The 23062-nt window shown below is 38.7% G+C and overlaps 2 protein-coding genes and 1 long non-coding RNA gene across 4 annotated transcripts in view; 2 read left to right on the top strand and 1 right to left on the bottom strand.

The window, feature by feature from the left end:
* The first annotated feature begins 824 nt into the window (after window positions 1–824).
* LOC124310148 (exosome RNA helicase MTR4) lies at window positions 825–8301 on the top strand. Its single transcript, XM_046773852.1, has 10 exons — window positions 825–1135; window positions 1196–1297; window positions 1417–1659; window positions 1732–1939; window positions 2976–3242; window positions 3342–4170; window positions 4437–4609; window positions 5422–5853; window positions 5934–6471; window positions 7794–8301. Exons 1-10 carry the CDS (start codon window positions 840–842, stop codon window positions 7949–7951), a joined length of 3246 nt encoding a protein of 1081 aa, XP_046629808.1. The 5' UTR covers window positions 825–839; the 3' UTR covers window positions 7952–8301.
* A 302-nt stretch (window positions 8302–8603) lies between these two features.
* Window positions 8604–9622, bottom strand: LOC124310153 (uncharacterized). The gene is made up of 2 exons (XR_006909633.1): window positions 9346–9622; window positions 8604–8919 (listed from the first exon to the last, which is right to left on the bottom strand). It is a non-coding gene; the product is annotated as an uncharacterized LOC124310153 (long non-coding RNA).
* A 1327-nt stretch (window positions 9623–10949) lies between these two features.
* The window catches only part of LOC124310146 (voltage-dependent calcium channel subunit alpha-2/delta-4), a 29987-nt gene continuing 17874 nt past the window's right edge, over window positions 10950–23062 (top strand). For both annotated transcript variants that reach the window (XM_046773848.1, XM_046773847.1), the window contains exons 1-3: window positions 10950–12393; window positions 18262–18343; window positions 22039–22149. In XM_046773848.1, the coding sequence (XP_046629804.1) occupies window positions 12296–12393; window positions 18262–18343; window positions 22039–22149 (291 nt within the window). In that variant the 5' untranslated portion in view covers window positions 10950–12295. The remainder of the gene's footprint in view (window positions 12394–18261; window positions 18344–22038; window positions 22150–23062) is intronic.

Below are 23062 nucleotides of genomic sequence, written 5' to 3'. Positions count from 1 at the left end.
GAACCACTTTTAGCAGCATGTGTCAGGGGTTGGACAAGGCGGCATTAAGGCCATCATGGACTTATGAACGGATCCTCTCCCAGCGGGGCTGAAGCGAAAGACGGAAGGGGAATCAGCGCCGTCAGCCATATTGATGAGCTAAATAGATATAGATTTACATAAGTATGGGTGCTTTTCATTTACTGACTCAGGTTGTCTTGTGTCGCTCTTTCTGGTGAATTCCTCTGCCCAGATTGGTCGGTTACACCAGAAATAGCGACACAAGTCGATTTGAGTCAGTAAATGGAAAGCACTCTAAACAGCTAAATAGATTTACATATGAATATCACGGATATATACCTATAAGCGTTTACGGCTTGCACTTTGATGGATCGTTATGTTTTTGTATAGGTTAGGTGAGAAGGTAGTCAATAATTTTCCACAGCGATGTTTTTAATTGAATAGTGAGTGAGAATAATATACAACATGCCGTATTGTGTAGCTCCTAACTGCAGAAACAGATCTTTTTCAAAACCCAAAAATCAATGTGAGATCGAAGTAGAGAATAAGACTACATTTCACCTGTAAGTATAAGTAACGCTTCTGGAACTGTAAATAATGTCAATGCTGTGATACCAAGTAATGTATTTGTATCTATATTCATTCAGGTTTGGTTTTTTCTTTGTATACATTTATACTGAGTATTATTCTGGTTCTATGTCAGGTGCTTTGCACCTCTATAGAATGTACGCCGGAATTAAAATTGGATTTAAAAAAAAAGTGCTTACCTGCACAGTTTCTTATACAAAAAATATTGAATCTGTGTTTGTACATACCTATACAGTTCGAGGAAATAGTTTATGGCAACGGTCTGTCCGAAAAACTTAATACTGCCTAAAGTGAATCGTTTAAACGTGGCGCCCGAAAACTTAGCTCATGAATATGGCCGACGTGCTACCACATGTACTCTCCACAAGAAGGCCACTAATGTTAAAATTAAAAGAAATCTCGTGGAGTTACAAACTACAAAATATTTGTACTTTGTAATGGCTGATTTTAGCGAAGATCTTTTTCAAGTGTTCGAAGAGAGCAGTGAAGATGTGGTTCAGTTTTCTGGGGATGCTATTCCTTTCGAAGAGTCGACAGCAACAGCAAAGTAAGCTGTGATCATAGACGCCTAACCTCAATAGCTAACCACGAATTTACCGATTTTTAGAAAGGAGGAGCAAACCGATCCTAGCATTAAAAGAGATCTTGAGGAAATTGAGGAACCATTTGGAAAAAGACAGAGGACAGATTCCATAACCGAAGACATAAAGTACAGTAACTACTTGTGGCATTCTACTCACTGTGCATATAATTTCCTGGCACGCAAGTTTTCGTGATTATTTTACCTCAACAATACATTCCTAAGTAACCTATTCTATTTCTGTTTAGCTTGGAAGAGTTGGCAACACGTATAACAATACATACTATAGAAACAATTGAGTCCTGTACCCATGAAGTGGCTGTACCACCTGCGCAGGATTACATTCCTTTGGAAAAGAAATCTTCGCTACCGGCAAAAGAATATAAATTCGTTTTAGATCCATTTCAAAAGGAAGCAATTTTGTGCATCGAAAACAATCAATCAGTACTCGTATCTGCACATACTTCAGCTGGAAAAACTGTCGTAGCTGAGTATGTACTGATAAACAATTCCAAAACAATAAAAACGTCAGAATTGAAAATTCAAATATAATTCCTAAACAGATACGCCATCGCATGTTCCTTGAGAGACAAGCAACGAGTGATATACACTACACCTATAAAAGCCTTGAGCAATCAAAAATATAGAGAATTTTTTGAAGAGTTTAAAGATGTTGGATTGATTACTGGCGATGTCACAATTAATCCCACTGCCAGCGTTCTGATTATGACCACAGAGATTTTGAGAAATATGCTTTACAGAGGTTCTGAGGTAAGTCCCTGCTCTTGAAAATATAAAACTTACAACTGTAGAACGTGCATTGACAGCCTAGAAACAGTATTACTTAAAGTAAAGTATCTGACAATATTAAAATATAGCATATCATTTGTATAAAAATTATTAATTTAGACAACAACTTACAGTTTCAATCTTTTAGTTAATCTAACTATCTATTTTCACTACAGAGTGAACTTTCACTGAACACCAGACATGTCAAATGTTTGATCGTCCCAAATTATTTGCAAAGAATTGAAGTTTCCAAACAATGATTTTGAACGCTATAAACATATTATATTATTGCGTACTTCTCAAAGATCAGTCATTTTGACCGACCTGATAGAATACCTTTGCCTTAATTGTTGGTTAGTCTAGTATTAAATGTATGTATATGATTACCATAACTGAAATTTTTTGAATAGAACCGTAACTTATATTTGCTATTCTCAATTCATCGTCAATTTCAAACTTAATATTTGAGGCTGACAGGAAGATGTTGCTTGTACGTTTCCAGTTTTTTAATTCATAGTAATACTGCTACAAATATGTCAGTACAGGTTAACCTTATTTGTCAGCTTGACTGATATTTCGAGTGGCTAGTGTTTTTTTAATGTGATGTCTTGTAATGTGACACAGTGGTATGCCTAAACTAAGTCAACAATTCAGAATCACTGTGCATATTAGTCATAACAGTTTGCTGGGGAAATTGAAATGTAATAAAGTTGAATTAAAGCTGGTTTCCTTTGATGTGGTTCAAATTCGTAACATCCATGTAATAATGTTTTTATAGCAAACATCCTTATTTTACAACTTTTGGATTGTGTTAAATTCAGTTATTCATAACAAGGATAAACATATATTCATATTCATATCTTCATATTGCCAAACAGTGAATTTTGTTTCAACTTTTCGTTTTGTTGACATTGCTAACTTCGATCTCATTTCTTTTGGGCAGTTCGCTGTGTAAATATAAATCAATTTAGTCTTTGGAAATTGTTCTGATGTATTATGAACGAATTACGATTATCAGGTGATGAGGGAGGTTGGTTGGGTTATTTTTGATGAAATACATTATATGCGTGACAAAGAAAGAGGGGTGGTATGGGAAGAAACCTTGATTCTTCTACCTGACAATGTTCACTATGTGTTTCTATCGGCAACCATCCCAAATGCCAGGCAATTTGCTGAATGGGTAGCGCATTTACACAATCAACCTTGCCATGTAGTATATACAGATTATCGTCCAACACCTTTGCAACATTATATATTTCCGGCTGGTGGCGATGGAATTCATTTGGTTAGTATCACTACCTGTGCACAAAATTTGACATTTCTATTTTTTGCTATCAAATTTTCGTTTAAAAAATTTTTTGTCTCACAAATTTTCGGTGAATAGGTTGTCGACGAAAGCGGCGAATTTAAAGAGGAAAATTTCAACAGAGCTATGAATTGTCTGCACCAAGGCGGCGAAGCCTCAAAAGGGGATCAAAAAGGTCGAAGAGGCGGAATGCGCTCTAATGCTGGTCAAACCAATATTTTTAAAATTGTCAAGATGATTATGGAGAGAAACTTTGCCCCAGTTATAAGTTTCAGTTTCTCAAAGAAGGACTGCGAAATTTATGCCATGCAGATGGCAAAGTTGGATTTCAACACCATAGATGAAAAGAGATTGGTTGATGAAGTATTCAACAACGCAATGGATGTACTCAATGAGGAAGACAGACGTCTACCTCAAGTAGAAAATGTGCTTCCGTTACTTAGGCGTGGCATAGGAATCCATCACGGTGGCCTTTTACCAATATTGAAGGAAACCATTGAAATACTGTTTGCCGAAGGGTTAATCAAAGCTTTATTTGCAACTGAAACATTTGCCATGGGCCTTAATATGCCAGCAAGAACTGTACTGTTCACTGCACCAAGAAAATTTGATGGTAAAGATTTTCGATGGATAACCTCGGGTGAATATATTCAGATGTCTGGTAGGGCCGGTAGACGAGGACTGGACGAGAAAGGAATCGTCATTTTAATGATAGATGAAAAAGTAAGCCCAGCTGTCGGCAGAGACATTGTTAAAGGAAAACCTGATCCGATCAACTCGGCGTTTCACTTGACGTACAATATGGTCCTTAACTTGTTGAGAGTAGAGGAAATAAATCCAGAGTATATGCTGGAGAGAAGTTTCTTTCAGTTTCAAAATCAAGCAAATATACCAGAGTTATACAATAGTAAGTATGCGAATTGCTATTACAATTTTTCAACGAATGTAGTAATGTTTTTTCTACATCGAAAGAAGAAATTTGAGTTTAAAAGACTATTCTCAACAGCCGGAGAAGTATTGCATCTCCAACAGTTTCGAGTCGTTGGTAACAGTATTTAGGTACTACCAATACATGTTCTCTTTTCTTTATGTTAAATATGTATATTGTATACCCGAATTAAGGTGGTTTCTTAATTTTAGGTTTTACTAACCAAATACTGTGATATGTTTCAGAGGTTAAAAATTTGCAACAACTACACGATTCTATAGTGATCGATAAGGTTGTCCAGGTTTCATCATATCATCAGATCAGGGATCAACTAGACAAGCTAGGAAATGAATTTCGGATGTATCTAACGAAACCCGAATACCTTATTCCATTCTTACAACCTGGAAGATTGGTGAAGGTACTCAAATTTTCCATTTTTTTTTTTCCATGCCAGTTATTTGTAGTTGGCTAATACAATTTACGAAGCACTGCGATTTTGAATTCCATGCTACTTCAATGTGCACAGTAATACGTTATCTTTAATGTTTTTTTCATGCGAGTGTCCTTTAAAAACAGTATGCTTGTGTGAGCACAAAACGAAGAATGATATTAAAAATCGACTCTGATTAATTTCCTGATAATGAGGCTGTAGAGCCCAGCCAGTTTTATATTACGGCAAAGTACTAAGCATCTACATTAAAAATTTAAGCTCTTGGTCACTCCTTACTATACATATAAAATTTTTGAGTGCCTCATGTTTCCTGAAGCCCACATGAGCCGTTGCTACTTACTTGCTGCTCGTTTGCTATCTGAACTTTGTGTAAGAGAAACTCGCTTATTAAGGCTTCAGTTAAAATCAAGTGTCTTGACTTGCACACTTAGGTTCCCTTTGAGTCATGAGAAATGACCAAGCATGTTTAACATCAACACTTGCATGCAAGATTCAATTCGTCTCTTTATTGATACATATGACGCGTCCAGTACATATAAGTATGCAGTCTCACGAACAGTGGAGAGTCGGTAATAGTCATGTGATTACGATAGGTACTTGTAAGGAAATGTCAAATCCCAATCGGAAATTAGTTAGAAAGAAAATAGTCGGAGTCCACTGTAGTCTCCTATAACTTATTTATCAATTACCAACTGTTACATCTAAAAATCACTACTTAACAATGCGACATATTATCCTAAATGTTTTGTATGATATGTACTTGTAAATAATTTCGGTAGGTTAAAAATGAGATTGCAGAATTTGATTGGGGTATCATTGTTAATTTCAAAAAGAAGAGTCCAAACAATCCAATGAAAGATAAGACTGTAATCATTGTGGACATTCTGCTTCACATATCCAGTCAGTCTACTGAAGGAAATCCACTTCCATGTAAGGATGGTGATGAGGGAGATATGGAAGTTGTACCAGTATTACATTCATTAATCTCACAAGTCAGTTCACTACGGGTATTTTATCCAAAAGACCTAAGACCTGCCGATAACAGAAAGAGTGTATTGAAAACTATTCAAGAAGTTGAAAAGCGATTTCCGGATGGTCCACCGTTATTAAATCCAATAACTGATATGCATATCGTAGATCCAGGTTTCAAGGATGTCATTAAAAAAATTGAAACCCTGGAGGAAAGACTATTTGCCCATCCATTGCATAAGGTAACAAGTCGCCAATCACTTGTGGGCTATACTCTGATTCATCAGACTTATTATGTAGACGTTATTTTTTTATTCTGCAGGATCCTGAATTACCAGATCTATCCCAACGATTTTTGCACAAAGAAAAGATTGGCGAAGATCTAAAACAAGCAAAAATCGATCTCAAACGCGCCAAGTCCGTATTGCAGATGGATGAACTGAAATGTAGAAAGAGAGTCTTACGCAGGATGGCTTATTGCACAGCAGCTGATGTTATCGAGTTGAAAGGTCGGGTGGCTTGTGAATTAAATGGCGCTGATGAATTGTTGATGACTGAGATGATTTTTAACGGGTTGTTCAACGCATTGAGCGTACCACAAATGGTGGCTCTAGTTAGTTGCTTTGTTTGCGACGAGAAGAGTAATGAAATGCCTAAAAGCACAGAAGAGCTAAGCGGGCCCCTAAGACAGATGCAGGATTTGGCTAGGCGAATAGCTAAGGTAACCACCGATGCTAAACTGGAGATAGATGAAGAAGCATACGTGGAGAAATTTAAACCATATCTAATGGATGTTGTGTACGCGTGGTGTAAAGGTGCCAATTTCTTACAAATCTGCAAAATGACTGATATATTTGAAGGTGGGTATTCTAATTGTCAATAATACAGTGAAGATTTTGGACTAATCACTGCAATATCTATTGAAACAGTGGTGAAATATTTATGCAGCGCGAATGGAATGTTTGTGGTCATTCATGGCCAGCATGTGCACTATTTCCAACTTTTCATTTGTTTCAGTAGTTTCTAGGGTATCGTAAGAAACACTGTTCATGCAGCTTTAGATATAATAGAATTTAATATTAGTTTGCTAGTGAGTGTTCGAATATCAAAATGATAGATATAACAGAGTTTAATCAAATTCAAGTATCTTCATGTAGAAAGAACAAAAGTTTCATTTTCATGTGGGTGCAGTTAGTTTTGAGAACGAGAGTTTAGTGGCTTTAAGATCGCATATTCTTGGTTATTTTTTGCTTTCATACTTGACAACAGCCAGGATGTTGAAATGCAAGATTGTATAAAAATTCATGTTCAGTATGGCTACTAACACGTTTCTCTAAGGATTACTTTAGATATTGACTTCTGTCAATTACGTTTTTAGAGGCAAAGTGTTCAGTTTGAAAGGTAGAAATTTAGATATATTTTAGGGAAGTGTCATTGGATATGCAGTTTAGAGCGCAAGTCCAGAAGGTAGACTGCAAGATCACGAGACGCATGTACGAGATGGGTGGTAGAGCGCGTCACCGTACAGAGGCTATTTGCTCTATGAGTGGACAAAAACAGTTTTTTTTTTCTCTGGTGAAAAAATGATTCAACAATTCTCAACGCGCACGTCATTTGTTGAGAAATAGCATGTTTTGTTCATTTTCAGCATGCGACCAAAATCGCCTATTTTTACATTTTAGTTGCAAAAAAAAAAACTTATACTTTTTCCTTCAAAATAATGTAAATTGATATGAAATTATTTTCGGAATACGAAATTTTGCTTTTCCTTAGATTCGTTTCCTTTCATATCCACGACTTGAGCGCATGCCCTATTTACTCCCCACTTAAAATATGAAAAGCATAGCTAAAATCATAGTTTTCCTGAATTAATATACAGTTTAAATTATATAAAAATTAATTATGACTAACTGTCATTTCTTTGATCGAGCAATTACTGTGAAGATGAAATTTTTTCAAAATCGAAAGCTTTCACAATGGTGATTGGTTATGGCTGGATCAAAATGTTCAGCTATGCTACACAATATGTAGAAACAAAAACCGAGTAGCTATGTTAAACGTACACACGCATCCGTGGAAGCTTCCGCATGTTTATAAGAATGAGAATACCTTGAGATTCGTGTGCTTCATGTGCTACACTTATTTACATCACAACAATAGATTAACATGTTATTTTTTCCAGGGTCTATAATAAGATGTATGCGTCGGTTAGAGGAGATTCTGAGACAACTCTGTCAAGCAGCAAAAAATATCGGAAACTCGGATTTGGAAAATAAATTCAGTGAAGGCATAAAGGTGATAAAACGAGACATTGTTTTCGCTGCCTCCTTGTACTTGTGAAATAATATTGTCTATAATTAAAACGTTGACGAGTTGTCAGGGCAATGAAAAAATTGGAGAGAAACTGACATAGAATTGTAAACGGAATGGAAAATAGAAAGAATATACGACTATTACCCTGGGGTGCATTCTGAAGGAATGTCTGGATCTATTTTTATCGGTTACCTGCCAAACTCTTGATGATAACGAAGGAGACAATACCATTCACAATCAGCAAAATTCAGCATTTGTGACGATCTAGTCCTGGAAATGTGTGGGATGTTTTATGTTATGCTAACGGTTTATCTATTTGTATGAACCGTACATGCAACTGAATTATGTTTAATTATAAATTGGAATACTTCATTTAAGCATTATGGAATTATTATTAAGAAGGAAACAGAACTTCTTCTCCAAACCGTTCAGTAACCACATTCTACCAAGGAGAACCAGGCTAATGGGAGTTAGTGTATCAACAAAATTGAATGGTACACTACCGACAATTCAAAAAGTAGCCAGTATATATAATTATAATTTCGTGACCATGGTATGGTTAGATTAATTTCATTCGATTGAAATGAATCCATATGTATATACACGTGTATGTACGTATGTATATATGAATTTCTTATGATTTTTTGTAGAAACTGGTAGTTTTTTTTTTTTCCCCCCAACTAGTCACATGGGTCTGAAATAGTAATTATCTTTCGTAGAAAATCATTTTTTCATAAATTATTATTTCGTGTAGTATTCTTAGAATTTCGTTAAAAAGTACAAATTTTTATGAAACTCCATGAATTCTCATAAAAGAGTATGAATTTCTAAGAAAAATTGTAATCAGATTCTAATGATCGGCAATTTTAGAATTTCATTTAGATGGATAAGATTACGAATCTGTAAAAGAGAGTATGCAATACTCTTCTCAAACCACCGCTACTTGTCGTATCTCGCTCATTGTCAGAAGGAAAACTTATTGCGGCAGGATAAACCTGTAAAGCAGAATTTGGGTCTTCATTTGAAGATTGATCTTCTCATGTATTGTGTATGATCTAGACGGATTTAGAGAATCTATCGTATATTCATGACCTGACCTTGACTCAATACGCTAGTCTTATAAAAAACATTTGTTACTGTTCTAAACCAGGAATTTTTACCCATTTCAACATTTGATAGAAGGAAAACGATCGAGTAAATGCGAGCCATTCTACACTTATCTGTCACATGCGACGAAAACGTATGAAGAATTACAAAAAATTTTATGCCAAAACTACGAAAGAGTTCGAATTCTTTTACATAATCGTAAAATAAAATTCGTGGTTCGGCGTAGAAATTATTTCCATCAGGCTAACGAAATTGAATTTTAATCCTGGGGACTGGCACCCTCAGTGTCGACTGTTTTCATTCGTGTTACCCACCACTGTGCGACTGTCCGGTAGTAGAACGTTACTTCTGTCTCTGTTGCACGTGGTACCTATGGCTGGATTTTCACGGGCGTCAAATTGATGCGGCAGCGCTACGCCGTCGGCAGCAAAAAGACACCCCCAACAATGGGCACCGACAAAATTCAGTGATTAAAACTGATCAAAACGACGTGATTGAGTCAGTGGTTGTCAGTTGGATTTTTATCGTAAGAATAAAAAAATCTGGGATTGTTAATTGGAAGTCTTACAATCCCAATATTACAACGCCAGCATAGCGGCCACGAGATGAGATAGGTTCTTGCACAGCCATCTGTAAGAGCCAATCGCGTCCCGCGCCCCATGGAAGCCTTCTTGGATTTTCAACCAATCGCATTCGAGATCATTTTGCGCACATTTTAAAGTGTGAAAATCCCCACATGGTATGTGCACGGTATACGTGTAGACTCCACTTTGTACATTTTCGAGATGGCTTTCATTGGGCTCAGAATCAAATATGGTCTGCTCAAAATGGGACGAAAATGTGCCCACCGAAAGAACATACCCCTCCCATCGTGACGGTAATGTCCTACGATGCTAAATTAGTCAGTTATCCGTACCCTCGCGCACCTAGCTGCGCTGAACCCGCTGAGCCAAGAGCTTCGAAAGGTGCCGCTTAGCCGGCTGTCTATAGCAATCTTCAGCAACCGTTTAGTTAACGACGTTGCTTCGAGAAAGGAGATATACAGACTGCCTATTTATAACCTCTATTTATTGGTATGGGTCCGGTGGGATTGAATATATTGCGAATTTATCTGCAACAACGTATTTCTTTATTTCTGCATCAAATGAAAATGTATTGGAGTTTCTTTTTTTTCAGAATTGTGCATAGAACGGGACTTTTGAGCCCATTTTCGCGTTTGAGATACGTGGGTATATGGACGTGGATCTGGATATGTGGATATATATATATATATATACCAATACGTAAACATCGAAATTGACCAGGGCCCCCCCTTAATCACTTGGCGTCACGCTCCAAACCCCCTAGAAAAATCAAAGAGTGTGTAATAAGCATTTTCGACAAGCCATTGGTGCAGCAACCAGGATAATATACCAGAACAATATCGTGTCCCAACCGAATTTTCCACAAGACGAGGAAAAAATATAGGATTCCTTAGTAGGCGTAACTGTAACTTTTTCTTGGTAGATCCACCGTTTTAATAGTAGCGAAGTTAAAATGTATTGCGTTACGCGAAAAATATACATATTGGCCGTCCGCTACCACTTTGGAAACTGTTCAACGATTGCAATGACTAAAATAGTTGGCGTGAATTGGGTATACTTTAGATTGAGCGATTCAAATTTAGCGCTACTATTTGTAATTAAGCATGGCTGGTCCCGCGAGTCTTTGATTCGAAGGTCTCTTACTCGACGGAGTGAAATCGGCAAAGTCACCTCCGCCTGATCCCGTGCACCTCTCGTGCTACCTTGCGCCTCGGCCCAGAGGCACTTTACGTAATACACACGAGGAAGAACGTAGTACAATAGGTATACGCAGGGTTAAATCAATGATGCGGCGGCTGCGCGCCGTAGAAATCGCACATAGCGACGCGGGTCCGGGTACCGGGGCTGCCTGTCGCCCCGTTCCTTTCCTCCAGAAAAATCTACCTTCCGCCACCGTATCACCCCCGCACAGCCCTCAGCCCTCTGTACCCCGTATAGCTGGACCGCGCCCTGCGCCCCGCGACCTGCCGAACGACGACGACGACGACGTAGACCACCGCTACGTATCAGCGTAACGTAGTACGTAGTAAAAGGACTGCGCCAGCGCAAGTCCAAGGTTCGCCTCCAAGATGATTGTGTTTCTCGACCGTGTTTCTCTACGAATAAGGCAAGGGAATGCGTGAATACTCATGGAATTGTATTCTCGAATATATCGTGTGGTAACGGAGGCACGTGAAACCGATATTATACGGGACGGGAATCGTCAGTTTTTGCTTAAACGAACAAGAAGTGTCACCGGGAGCTGTTTGTCGCCGAAGTCAACGTCACATCCGAATTAATCGCCTAAGGAAACGAAAAATTTACCCGAAGAACGTTCGATGTCGTTGAGAATTTTTTAAACTGTTTAGTGTGCTTTCGCGTAGCTTAGCCAATTTTCAACAATATTTTCATCGTGACTGAGAGCGATTGATCGCGTGTAATTTATATTCGCAAGGGGAGTGACTTCCATTTGTGTTTCGTTTTTCTTCGCCGATAAAACTCAGATATACGGATTTCCACCCAACGTGCACGGTCCGCGGGCAGCGAAATTCGATGTTTTCAAACGTTGGACTACATACTCGGTTCAACGCTGTTGCGGACAGTTTGAATCTTCATCCGGACCTCTCTATATAGCGTTCTTACGGAGTGATAACGAGAGTTCCTGCGGAATCAAAACCAGCTTCGTCTACCCGCCGTGCCCTGAGAGCCCTAGATGTGAAGAGGGTTGGTCGCCGGTCCGATTTCATCATTAAGACAAAAGAAAAGGCAGCACGAGTGAAAACTGGTGTCATAAAGTGCAAAGATTCGAGTGCGACAAATGTGCAATAATAATAAGAATAGTACCACTAATTGTGGTGGAGCACTCTGAAGAAATAAAAATCACAATCGTTGAGCGGTTCGTCAAGGCGGTGTGTCGATATACTCTCGTACGTTGACAAAAATATGTGAACCAAGTCGAGGCATAAGCCCGAGATCCAGTTTCAGCATTTAAATCGAGAACCGGGCAAAAGTGACTAGAAAAATAATAATTATACCTGCTATTCGGATTCGCGACGAAAATAATTGACGATACGTTGAAATAGTTTGTACTGCATGTTTTACAATTCATATTCTTCGGCTTCGACGTGAACGCTATCAATTTCTACCCGGTGTAATATTATTAAATCTCAATCAGTATCGTCTAGTGCCGGATCGGGACAAAATGGCTTTCGCTTGCGTAAAAATTCTGTGTTTTGGTGTAATCCTTCTGCTGAGAGCAGAAACTTCCCGCCAACAAGAAGAAGATATTCCTCACAACGAGTTAGTATACCCTTTACGCAAATCTATCCATATCTATAGGCATAGTTATAGATAACACACACGTGCATGATGCAATTTACACGTAATTCTCGATGACTAGTTGTCTATAGGAATACGGATTACATAACGGTACTAAGGGTTTTGAGGGGGGCGGAGGGGGGGGGGTGAAATTTTTGGCAGCGGGGGACAGAAAATTTTCTGCCAAAATTTGTTTGCGTACACACTTTCATCGAAGAAGATGGAAATTTTTTTTCAGGTCACACATACTATCAATCCAAATCTTGTACGAAATAAACTTTTCATTACTTCCGTTTTGGTTATTTCAAAAACGTAAAGCTCGGTATTACTTAAATTTTACTCGAGTCCCCCGCGTTTTTCTGTAGTTGCGCGATATCACCGTACTTTGTATGAAGCGAGGATTGCCCTCCATCGGTGTAATTTAACGTAAATTGTACGTGTCTCTCCCACATCGAACTGGCATTTTTACCTATACGCATAGATATATATATACATAAATAATTGGCCGAAACAAGCGAGTGTAGTACAATAACATCGTTTGCATCGCCATAAAAATTTTCCGATAATTCTACTATTTTTTTACATTTCTTCTACCATCGTCTATCCACCAATTATACATATACCTATATCAACCGATGCATAACTCGATGTACATAGCTGGCACATAAATACGGCGACTCAAAGACGTTCAGTTATATCAATAATATAACATATGAACAATTTGTGCTGGAAAAAAATTGTACAAAAAAAATTATAATAACGGGTAGCGTGTTATGGATGATATTTTAGCTCAAGTTCAAATGCCGCTCTGTAGAGATATCATGTGTGTTCGCATTACATTCCGGTGTACATTGTGCGCGTTCATCTTAATGCAGTTTGATGTATAGCTAAATATGATATTAATAACTCAATAATTTCCTCTCTACCCTAAATCAATTTTGATTCTGAGATTTGGTACGAATGTAACAATGCGAGACAAATCTTTATATTCGTAAGTTTAAATTAAATCGTAATGCGCTATCGTAGTAAAAACGTGTGAAACGTAATTGACTTAAAAAGGTTTAATGCAAATGAGAAAAAAATAACATCGTTGAGTCCAGTATCCAAGAATTACAAGTGACATGTCGGTACCGTGACATCTTACGAAGACCCTCCGTTCATATCATATAACCGTAGATTAATTAACACAAATTTATAGACGATTTATTATTCCATTTACAATTAATCACAGTCCAGTTTGGAAAACACTAAAAGCGAACTAAGAACGAAATTTTAGAACGGGTGGGTTACTAATTGATTATTCTCAGTTTTTGAATTAGACATGTCATCTGTCTTTGCAGCGTCTCAGACGAGTCGTCAACATATCCCCTGACGCAGATTCAATACAAATTTGCAAAGTGAATTGAATTCATGCGGGACTTCTGGTGATCAGTCACTAAAGCCGATTTTACCTACTTTTTGTACACAATGTCACTTTTGGTCACATTTTCCGGATTTTCATACACTTTCTGCTTTTTCTGCCGTTTTTATTCAGAAGACTTGATTAGAGTTCAGAATTAGCCTAATTTAAAATTGCAAATCACAAAAATTCCTCCTCAACTAAACTTAATATTTGTTGCAAGTGGATTTTCTTCTCGAATTTAGGACCAAAGCGCGCAACTTCACAACACGATAGGTATAGGTATAAGGCAATTAAGAGCAAGTTGACATATGCGAAAATTGACGTTACTTTTTTGAGGCCTTTAGACGTAGAGCATCTCTCGTGAAATTTGTACGTCTAAATCGTCAGCATGTTCAATTTCATCTGCTATTTTAAATGATTTTTGGCTGCCAGACTTTTCGTGTGACTTCTACGGTTTGATTTTCAGTTAATTCGACAGTTTGAAAAGTTCTGATTTTGTGACGAACATCGAGACACTATATTGCGAGGTCTCAAAACTTTTGTTACTTTCTGTAATAAATAATACGTCTCACTTTTTTCTCACTGTCAGTGTGGAAGAACGTAAATACACTCGTGAAAAAAATTAACGTGCCCCTTCCCTCCCGCTTTTGCTGTAGAAAGATCCAACTTTGAAACGCAGAAACTTTGCGTAAAATGCAAGTAGAAAGTTGAATCGAAAACGATTTTAAAACTGCAAATCTTGGCTTCAAGTTCCATCACATTTAGTCTATATGCATTTTTTGTAGAGTAATTCTATCTTTAAGTCATGCCCATGCCAAATTTTTAAATTGAACCTTCGACTTTGCACCGTTAACGCAAACAACAGAACTGTTCTTCAAATTTTCAAGATAGCCCGGAGTTGCAGATTAGCGTTTTCCATTCAAAATCATTTTTTCAATATTGTCTGTGGTGCGAATTGAGGGTCGTTTATGCCCGAGCGGCAGGGAATACAGTGCGACTGGGTTTAACTGGGACGAGGGCTCTTGATTGAGGTGTTGAAAGTGAACATGGGTCTTGTAAGTGAAATAGGACTTGGTGACTCATTGATTATAAACGTAGGAATGCGTGGTGACGATCCTAATTAGAGAGTCGCAAAGATTAGCGCATAGATCGAGAGGTAAAGACGAGGTGCACAGTTTAGAAGGTATAAGACGGGAAGTGACTTGGGGTGAGCGGAACGATGCGGGAGTGAGTGCAGAAAGCAGAGTCCATGACCAGAGTTCTGGGAACAAGAGGCTATAGTCGGGTGTGCATAGGGTGCCCTAGGGATTGTTTACAATTAATCTGGCGTAATAATACATATATGTAGCTTCCAGGTAATAGAGACCATGAACGAATTGTGAGTGCGAAATAGCGATGAGCACGTAACATCTGTGATTATTACTCATTCGGTTATCCAATATCAAAACAAATAGTGTACGAAAACTTTGATCATAGGTATAATGAGTGAAAAAAACTTTGGGCAATCTTAATACCGGAAGTAGGGTTTGTACTTCAATATCTCCGGTATTAATGAACGTGAGAAGAATTTTAGAACAGGGCTTTGAAGTAAAACTGTTCTATTCCTCAAGATTGTACGACCGGGAAACATGCTCGGTAGTTTTGTGGAAGCTGTGTCGCGGTGAGTTTAAATCTCGATCGCTGAATTTCAAGAGCCATCTTTGGACAGTTGTCAAATCTGCAGCTGGCATTGCGGATCATTTTCTGTTAAATATTCAGAAAAGCAGCATTTCGAGGTTCAAGCTCGTTTATTTTCAAATTTCCATACAATGATTTTTTGACTTGTTAAGCAGGATCAAAGATTTTGAGAAATTATTTCTTTTGATATTGGATAACTTGGCGAGGAACAATCTCAGACAATATTTAAAAAATCACCTTGAAGGGAGATCTCCAAGCTACTAAACGGTCATGTAGAAAATCTAAAAAGATATACAAATTCGATACGAGGTGCTTAAAGATGGGATTACGCGAGAAAAGAGTCGGGCGAGTCTAACCTTTAGGCGCGGTTCAAGTGAAACTTCGTTGCCATCGATTTGAGATTGTCTTGTGACCGAAGAAGGATAAGTGTCTTTAGAATGTTATAATGAAATATTATATTTAGGACTTCGCATTCCAAATCAACACACTACTAAGATAGGCAGGCATACAATAGATTGGTGCAATTGTACTAAAATTGCTAATGCGATAATTCCAACTAGTCATCTTCAAATTGTATGTTTGAATTTATAACGTAATATCTGCTGCCTCTTCCCGCCTCGTCCGATATGAGAAAAAACATTGCACGAGATTTCAGGTGTAATGCCCCATTACGCAGTCTCTCTATATACAGTGAATTTTAATTAGTTCGAAACAATTTTCACGCGATGACCTTTCCCATCATTATGTCAACCACTTTGAATAAATACATTTTTTCCCTTGGAGGTTTTCCTTTGCAAGTGGTCAGGCATACCTTTATTCATTTTGTAATTTCTGAGTGCAGCTGATGCATAAATATAGAGGGATTTCGTTAAGCTCTTGGTCACTGATTGGATAATCATTTTATATGTATAGGTTGTCCCATGTTCATGTATGCCGTATACGATGCTGTCCAAAAGACATCACACGGGCTTAGATCGTCTTCGAGGTAGCTCGCAATCAGTCGTTTACGTACGGTCGGATTTAACGGGTACCAGATCTGGGACGCATTCGTACCTATAATAATATTGAATTCAAACTTTTTTCTGCCCAAAGTATACTTTGTACAACTTTTGTTGAAAATAAATTTCGAAGCAGATACGATCCTTCGTGCGTGGGGACTTGGGTAACGTTGTTGCTTAATCGGCTATTGCAGGTTTCTTATACCGTCTCCGTCAGCAATCGCCAATGGAAATCGTAAGATTCCGAGTCGTGTGGCTGGTTTTTCAGTTGTATGTAGTACAACGGAATCATCGACATGTGTCTCCTTGTTGTCACCACCAATTTCCGGATAAACATAAGTGCATGAGCTGCGTCTTTTTTTCATGTAATAGTCGAAATTTGCATAAATTTTTTCGCAAACTGTGCGGCTTAGAAATACGAGTATGTTTGTCATGCGCGTGCATCCTTTGAAGAACACCCATCACGCGAATCCTTGCCGTATCCCTAGAAATAGAGTATTTCGCAGTTTCTTCTCTCTGTCCTTCTCGCATTTTATAGATGCACCCGGGATTTACGGACAAATCTCTTCTGCCGTGGATAATCTCGCTGCTTGCGAAAGAAGGGCCGGGCAAGGGTCCGAAATCATTTCGGTATTGCCGGCCATTTGTGACCGCGTAACGTGCAAACATCTGCGGATAATTGTGTGCCGTCTACCTATCTATATCTAATTGTATGTGCAAATATGTATGCCATTATGACATACGTATATACGCGGCATGTAGGGATGTTACAACGGTTACAACCGTTGCCGTTTGTAGGAAATGTATAAGGACCGTGCGTGATGTTTCCGATACAACGCAATTGTATCGGTTGTTTGAGTTTCGAGTTGAAATCGCAGTTACGCGTCGGTATCTCGACTCGAAACTCATAGAGTTTACCCCGGTGGCCGGTATAAAGTAAATAGCGTATCTATTTGGGTATCTACACAGTTGTTATAAGGCAAGAGGTGCGCGTACCTTTGTTACGCTGCTAGGTATGTATGTACCTACAAGTTGTAGGTTCACCTACTGACAGTTGCGTGCCAGCTTTTGCCGATGCTCGCAACTCTGATCCTAGGACTTCCAAGAACTCGGAAAACTCCTACGCTTGTATAGTACGTGACGTAGAAATACTTGGGCTAAGGGCCATAAGATATTCGATGAGCTAAATGGGCCAAGCGGATAGACATACCTATATTGCCTTAAACAGAATTCGAAACTGCGCGTTTCTTACGAATATCCTTGTAAGTCACGACTTGTGTGAAAATTTTCAATGGCTGAAGACGAATGACGGTTCTTTGGCCTGTAGGAAATAACCGTTGCTAAGAATTAGTCAACGTAATGGCATGATTGCAAAATGTTATTCTCAATACAAGCCAGAGCTACGTGTAAAGTGTTTGTAGACTATATCTTTGGTAGAACCCAAACGCAATTTTTAATTGCCGTACCGTATCGGTACGCCAAGCTAATAATTCTGTTTTTCCAGAAACACTCTATACGCTCTTCGGTTCCGAAGTGTTCCGCATTCTTCTGAAAGGATATCGAAATTCATATTGCTTTTTTACCAGCGAAATATGAATGACCGAGAGTAATAATAAAATACAGCGTGCAAAGATTTAAATCATTTGCCGGATAGTACATTCGCAAAATGTTGTACCAACTTGTCGATGCCTGCGTTCCAGCTAATGATGATTAATATTCTCCTAAATAATATGCACTCGCAGTATTTCACACAGGTTCGTTATTCTGTTATAGAGTCAAGAACTGGGCGCTAAAATTTGGCGTGGATCTTTGGGAGTTTGGTAGACAGGTGACAAAGATGAATGAAATACAACGGGTAAGTTAAAAATCGATTTCGACAACTTCTTTTCTACGCCACGCCGACCAGCGTACATATCGTGTATGATTGCAAAAGAGGTGCCCAAGCGATAACTTAAAAGTGTATGGATGTGAAAGACGGTGCGAGTAAAGTAAAATGATTAAAATATTAAGAATATTCATGTAATAAACATTCGGACACACGTGTTGTGTCTCTAACTTCTGGGGCAAGACTATGTTCACAAAAATTTCAATTGATGCAGCATTCTTGTAGGTAGTTTATTTATTTATAACATGCATTTATCTCAAAAACGATATGCTCCCCGTCTTTAAATATACAGGGTGCTAGCTTACCTTCGTACCAACATTTGTTACACGTACAGAAGGAAAATTGACAATTGTCGGAAACGAGATTGAGTCAGGTGGGTACCCACCTGTAAACTTCCGCTCAATAACATAGTGCGTAAAATTGAGAAAAATTGAAACCCTTGGTGTAGAAAATCGAGCATTTCGCATGTAGTTGTACTCATATGTACATCTACGTCGTTTTACTGCAATTTTGTGCGAGAAGTTATCCAGAAGGCCTTTTCAACATACTGCAGCTGATTATAATATTCCCACCGTTGTAGTCTCTCCTTGTTTTTGCCTCGATTCTCTTTAAAAATTGCTGACTCTCAGTTTCTGGATGTACAATCATCCAGATGTAGGAGCGCTACCGTGATGAAAAAAAATAAAAAATAAAAAACTTAATTTACTTGACGATCGAGTCCGAACTTTAATTTTTTCCAATTTTTCGTTAGGCTAAAATCGTAAATGTTATGCATTTGGCTAAATTGTGCTACCAAGACCTTTTATAGACACTTGGCAGTCAAAAATTTCGTAACATAAAAATTTGACGTAAAGTTTTAGCGAGTTGCCTGATCGTACCCTTTTAATGATATTCATAACCTGCACTGGTTACCATCTGGGAGTACTTTTTTGAGGGCACGGGGATTACGATTGTTGATAAAATCGGCAAGCGTCCGGACTGCCATTCTATAAAGAAACAAGATACTAACAATATGGTTTTGTGCGTATTAAACGGACGGTATATGCGTACGTCTGTGGGTCGTTCTAATCATTCTAGCAATTGGATATGCTACTCATATTAAATCGTTGGTCCAAAGACCAAATGAACACTTATATAGATGCTGTTACGAAGGTACCCTCTCACCCTCTACATTTAGAGAAGATGATCTCGGCCCTTAAAAAGCAACGCATGTCATGATTAATTGAATTACTGATCGTGAATTGCTGCGTCAATCACTGCGATTGGAGAAACAGTAAATCTCACAACTTTAAGACGAGTGGACGTATTTCTAAAACACACACGATTTTATCGGTGAACCTTTACTTACAATTAAACGTTGTTACTTTTCTAACAATATGTAGCCAACAACTAGCGGAGGGGTAACTCGGCGAAAAGGCAGAGTATGCGGTACTTTGCACAGTGCAGATAACAAATGTGCAGGTATACGAAAGAGTACAGCCCGCGATCCGCCATAGGTACAACCGAAGTCCTGTAAAGTGACACTTGCGTTCACGCGTGTAGAAGTTTCTACAGGCATAACGATCCTTGCATAAGAATAGGCCACAGTTGAGCTGAGCTATACGTACGTAGAGCAACCGACGACAACGTCGAATGCAGCGGCCTGGGGAGAGCGGAGGGGTAGTTCGTCATCCGTCATCGTTAGCGGTCTCTCGGCTGTCGGTAGCACGTCTGCGAAGCGCCCCTGTTGTACCACCCTTCCTATACCTGTCGTATCTATCTAGGCACGGGGTAGGGGATACACTCGCAGGGTGTACCGTCGTCGCGTCGGTACGTACTTCATGCGTTGAAAATTACTTGGAAATAGTAATAATTATGGTTCGTTGCAAATTGTACGTATACGTACAACGCAGGGTTATTAATTAATTATGCATGCATCTATGGGACATTCCATGCGATGCTGTAGCGTCATATTTAGGATATTTTATTAATTTCGCCTGGTAACGGTCTGTCACGAGTGAGATTTGTCTGCCAAATATCTTTGCAAATTACGATGAATTCCTCGGGCAATTAGTATTGCAACATTCGTATATGTTTATTTTCTTTGTTTTAATTTATCAGATATCGTATTACCCGCCCTATCGCAAATAATTTCAAATCGAATGTTCTCTCGAATAGGCACGATAGGTGTAGAGACAGCCGGTTTCGTGTCTCGGGAAATACAAAAATTTGTTTGCTGGAACTGGGAACAACTCAATGAATTCGGCATAACATGAATAATCGTTATTGTAGGTATGAAAATTCGACACCCCGAAGACTTTGTCAGAATGCAAGATTTCTAAAAGGTTTTTCAAAATGGCGAGAAAAGTGGTGAAACTCCACGAAATTAATATTTTTAGGGGCGACGAAAACGCTTCGTGCGCATATTTACAATTTAAATGGCTATTCAGACAATTGCCTACAGCTACGGATTGGTAAACTTTGCGACAAGTAGGTATCTATCTACTCATCTTGGATTGATTGTCGGACAGAAGCCGCCGTTCAAGTGGTAGGCTCTCTCACGCTCACTCGGAAAAACGCGACGCAGTGATAGCGGACTACAGAGATAATATAAAAATTCTTACGATTGCAAAAGATTTCCCCTTTTAGGTATGAAAATTTGACTACATATGACTACAGAAAAATTTCATGACTCCCTTGATTACAAAAAACCAGCACTCATATGCGATCATCTGTAATCATCAGTGATTTTGTTTTTACTTTTCAAATTTCACATTATCAAGGTTTTCAAGATTTCATGATTACTGCAATCACAATGATTACGATATGATTAGTATTTAAAAAATGTCTCCTTGGTGGCAGGCACTTTCGTGAGTACAACGTGATTACAGTGATTGCAAAATGACTAAAGTAACGAGTAACACAATGACTGCTTTGGTGGCTAACCCCTGGCCACCCTTAGTCTAGTAACAATTTCATCCGTGAATCTTCGGCGGAAATTTTTCTTATCGCGAATCTTTTTACAAGCTCACCGAAGACTTCTTGTTAGTGCAGCTATTGCGAAATCGTTTTCCAATTTTCATCTGTCGGCAGATTTTCTAATGTTTCTGATGCATAATATTTCACTGATACGTAAAATTTCTGCCGTTACTTCGAAAGAGCAAACTCATTGCAGTCTTCCACCACGTTCTTCTTATTATGCCATCTGCTTGAAAAAGTGGGTAATATCTACCGAAGTGCTTCAACGCATCTTGTACTGCAGAATTTGCCGTCAGGTTCTCATTCAAATTATGACGTAGACGGTTAGTGATTTTTGGTCTTCAGTACAGATCGTTGCTAGGGCGATGATAACTGATTTGAAAAATCCAGAGTTCTCTCTCTGATGTCTCTGCGTTGAAAATTGAAAAAAAAAACAAAGAAAAAAAAAAAACAAGTGCCGAAAGGGTAGTTTGTCTGCTCGAGGTGACAAAGTATCGGGTTCTTGACGTTGGACCAATGACTTATGAGCTCCTCTAATTTGAAAGCTGCCAGGTCTCATGATCGTGAGTGGTGACTGAGCATGAGCATGGATAAGAAAGATAATTTTACTACTCAACTAGTCAATATCCAGTACTCGAGAATTTATCTCTAGCTGATACTTTTCGTCGCTTTTCGTTACTGCAATAAATTTTATTCCTTGCCTACAGAAATATCACGAAGTGGAGGCTGACGTGGCACGGAAGGACGGGCTTCTCTTGATCCGAGAAATGGCAGCAGAAGTGAAAAACATGATGGATTTCAAAATGAATGCCGTCATGGTGAGTGGTCATTTTCACTAATTCACACAAAACTTAAAACCAGTTAAATCTGCGTGTTTTTGCCAATAGTCCGGGCACGCCAGTGCAGCACTTATCTCACTGAACGAAATGATCAGGTCTACAGGGTACATGTTCTACAGAATATCTTTCTAGAGAATATTTCTCTGCAATAAATAACCCTTTGCCAACCATCTGAAATCGCGAATGCGAATGAAATTTCATCCATCCCTCGGTGATTAAAAAACTTCAATTTCACGATGAGAACACAGTTCGTAGTTGAATTGCAATTAATAAAATTGTATTGTCACGTATAAAATTACTATATAACGTCATTGAATTATCCCGTGTCCCAGCTAACAATCTCGCCGTTTGGCCTGATGAGCCACCACGTGAGTCACACCCCTTAAATGCCGACCACCCTTACTGTCGAAAAGATGGGCATTTTCTAGAAAATCATTAACGTTTTAATATTGAACGCAATGTTTCTCTGCCAGATCATAAGGTTGTTTTGAACTTGTAATATACCCTAAAATCTTGGCGTTGCAGCCGATCTCAGTAATGGCACCTGAAACACTGGCTGACAGCTAGACTGCGGAATGCTGCCCCCGGAAAAAAAACTGACGAATTTGTCGTTCACGATACGTGTCATACTAACAAAGCGTACCAGCGTTTTGAAATTGTGTTTGAAATTAGGGAAAAGGTGGCAGGCGATAAAAATACCTATACTTCTGATACGAAGGGCAATACGGGGATGACCAGGGTAGGCGCCCTAAAGGGCTCAAGAAGAAGAATAAGGGCTGTGGACTGCGAGGTACGACGGTCGTAGAGACGCCCAGCGTCGCGCCGGCCGCGTCTCAAGACCACCGCCAATCAATACTCTCCATTTTCGCTTGTGTTCATACATACCTAGACA

The sequence above is a fragment of the Neodiprion virginianus genome, chromosome 1 (genome assembly GCF_021901495.1).
Source record: "Neodiprion virginianus isolate iyNeoVirg1 chromosome 1, iyNeoVirg1.1, whole genome shotgun sequence".
NCBI classification, from domain to species: Eukaryota; Metazoa; Arthropoda; class Insecta; order Hymenoptera; family Diprionidae; genus Neodiprion; species Neodiprion virginianus.
This window is presented reverse-complemented; position numbering and strand designations above follow the sequence as displayed.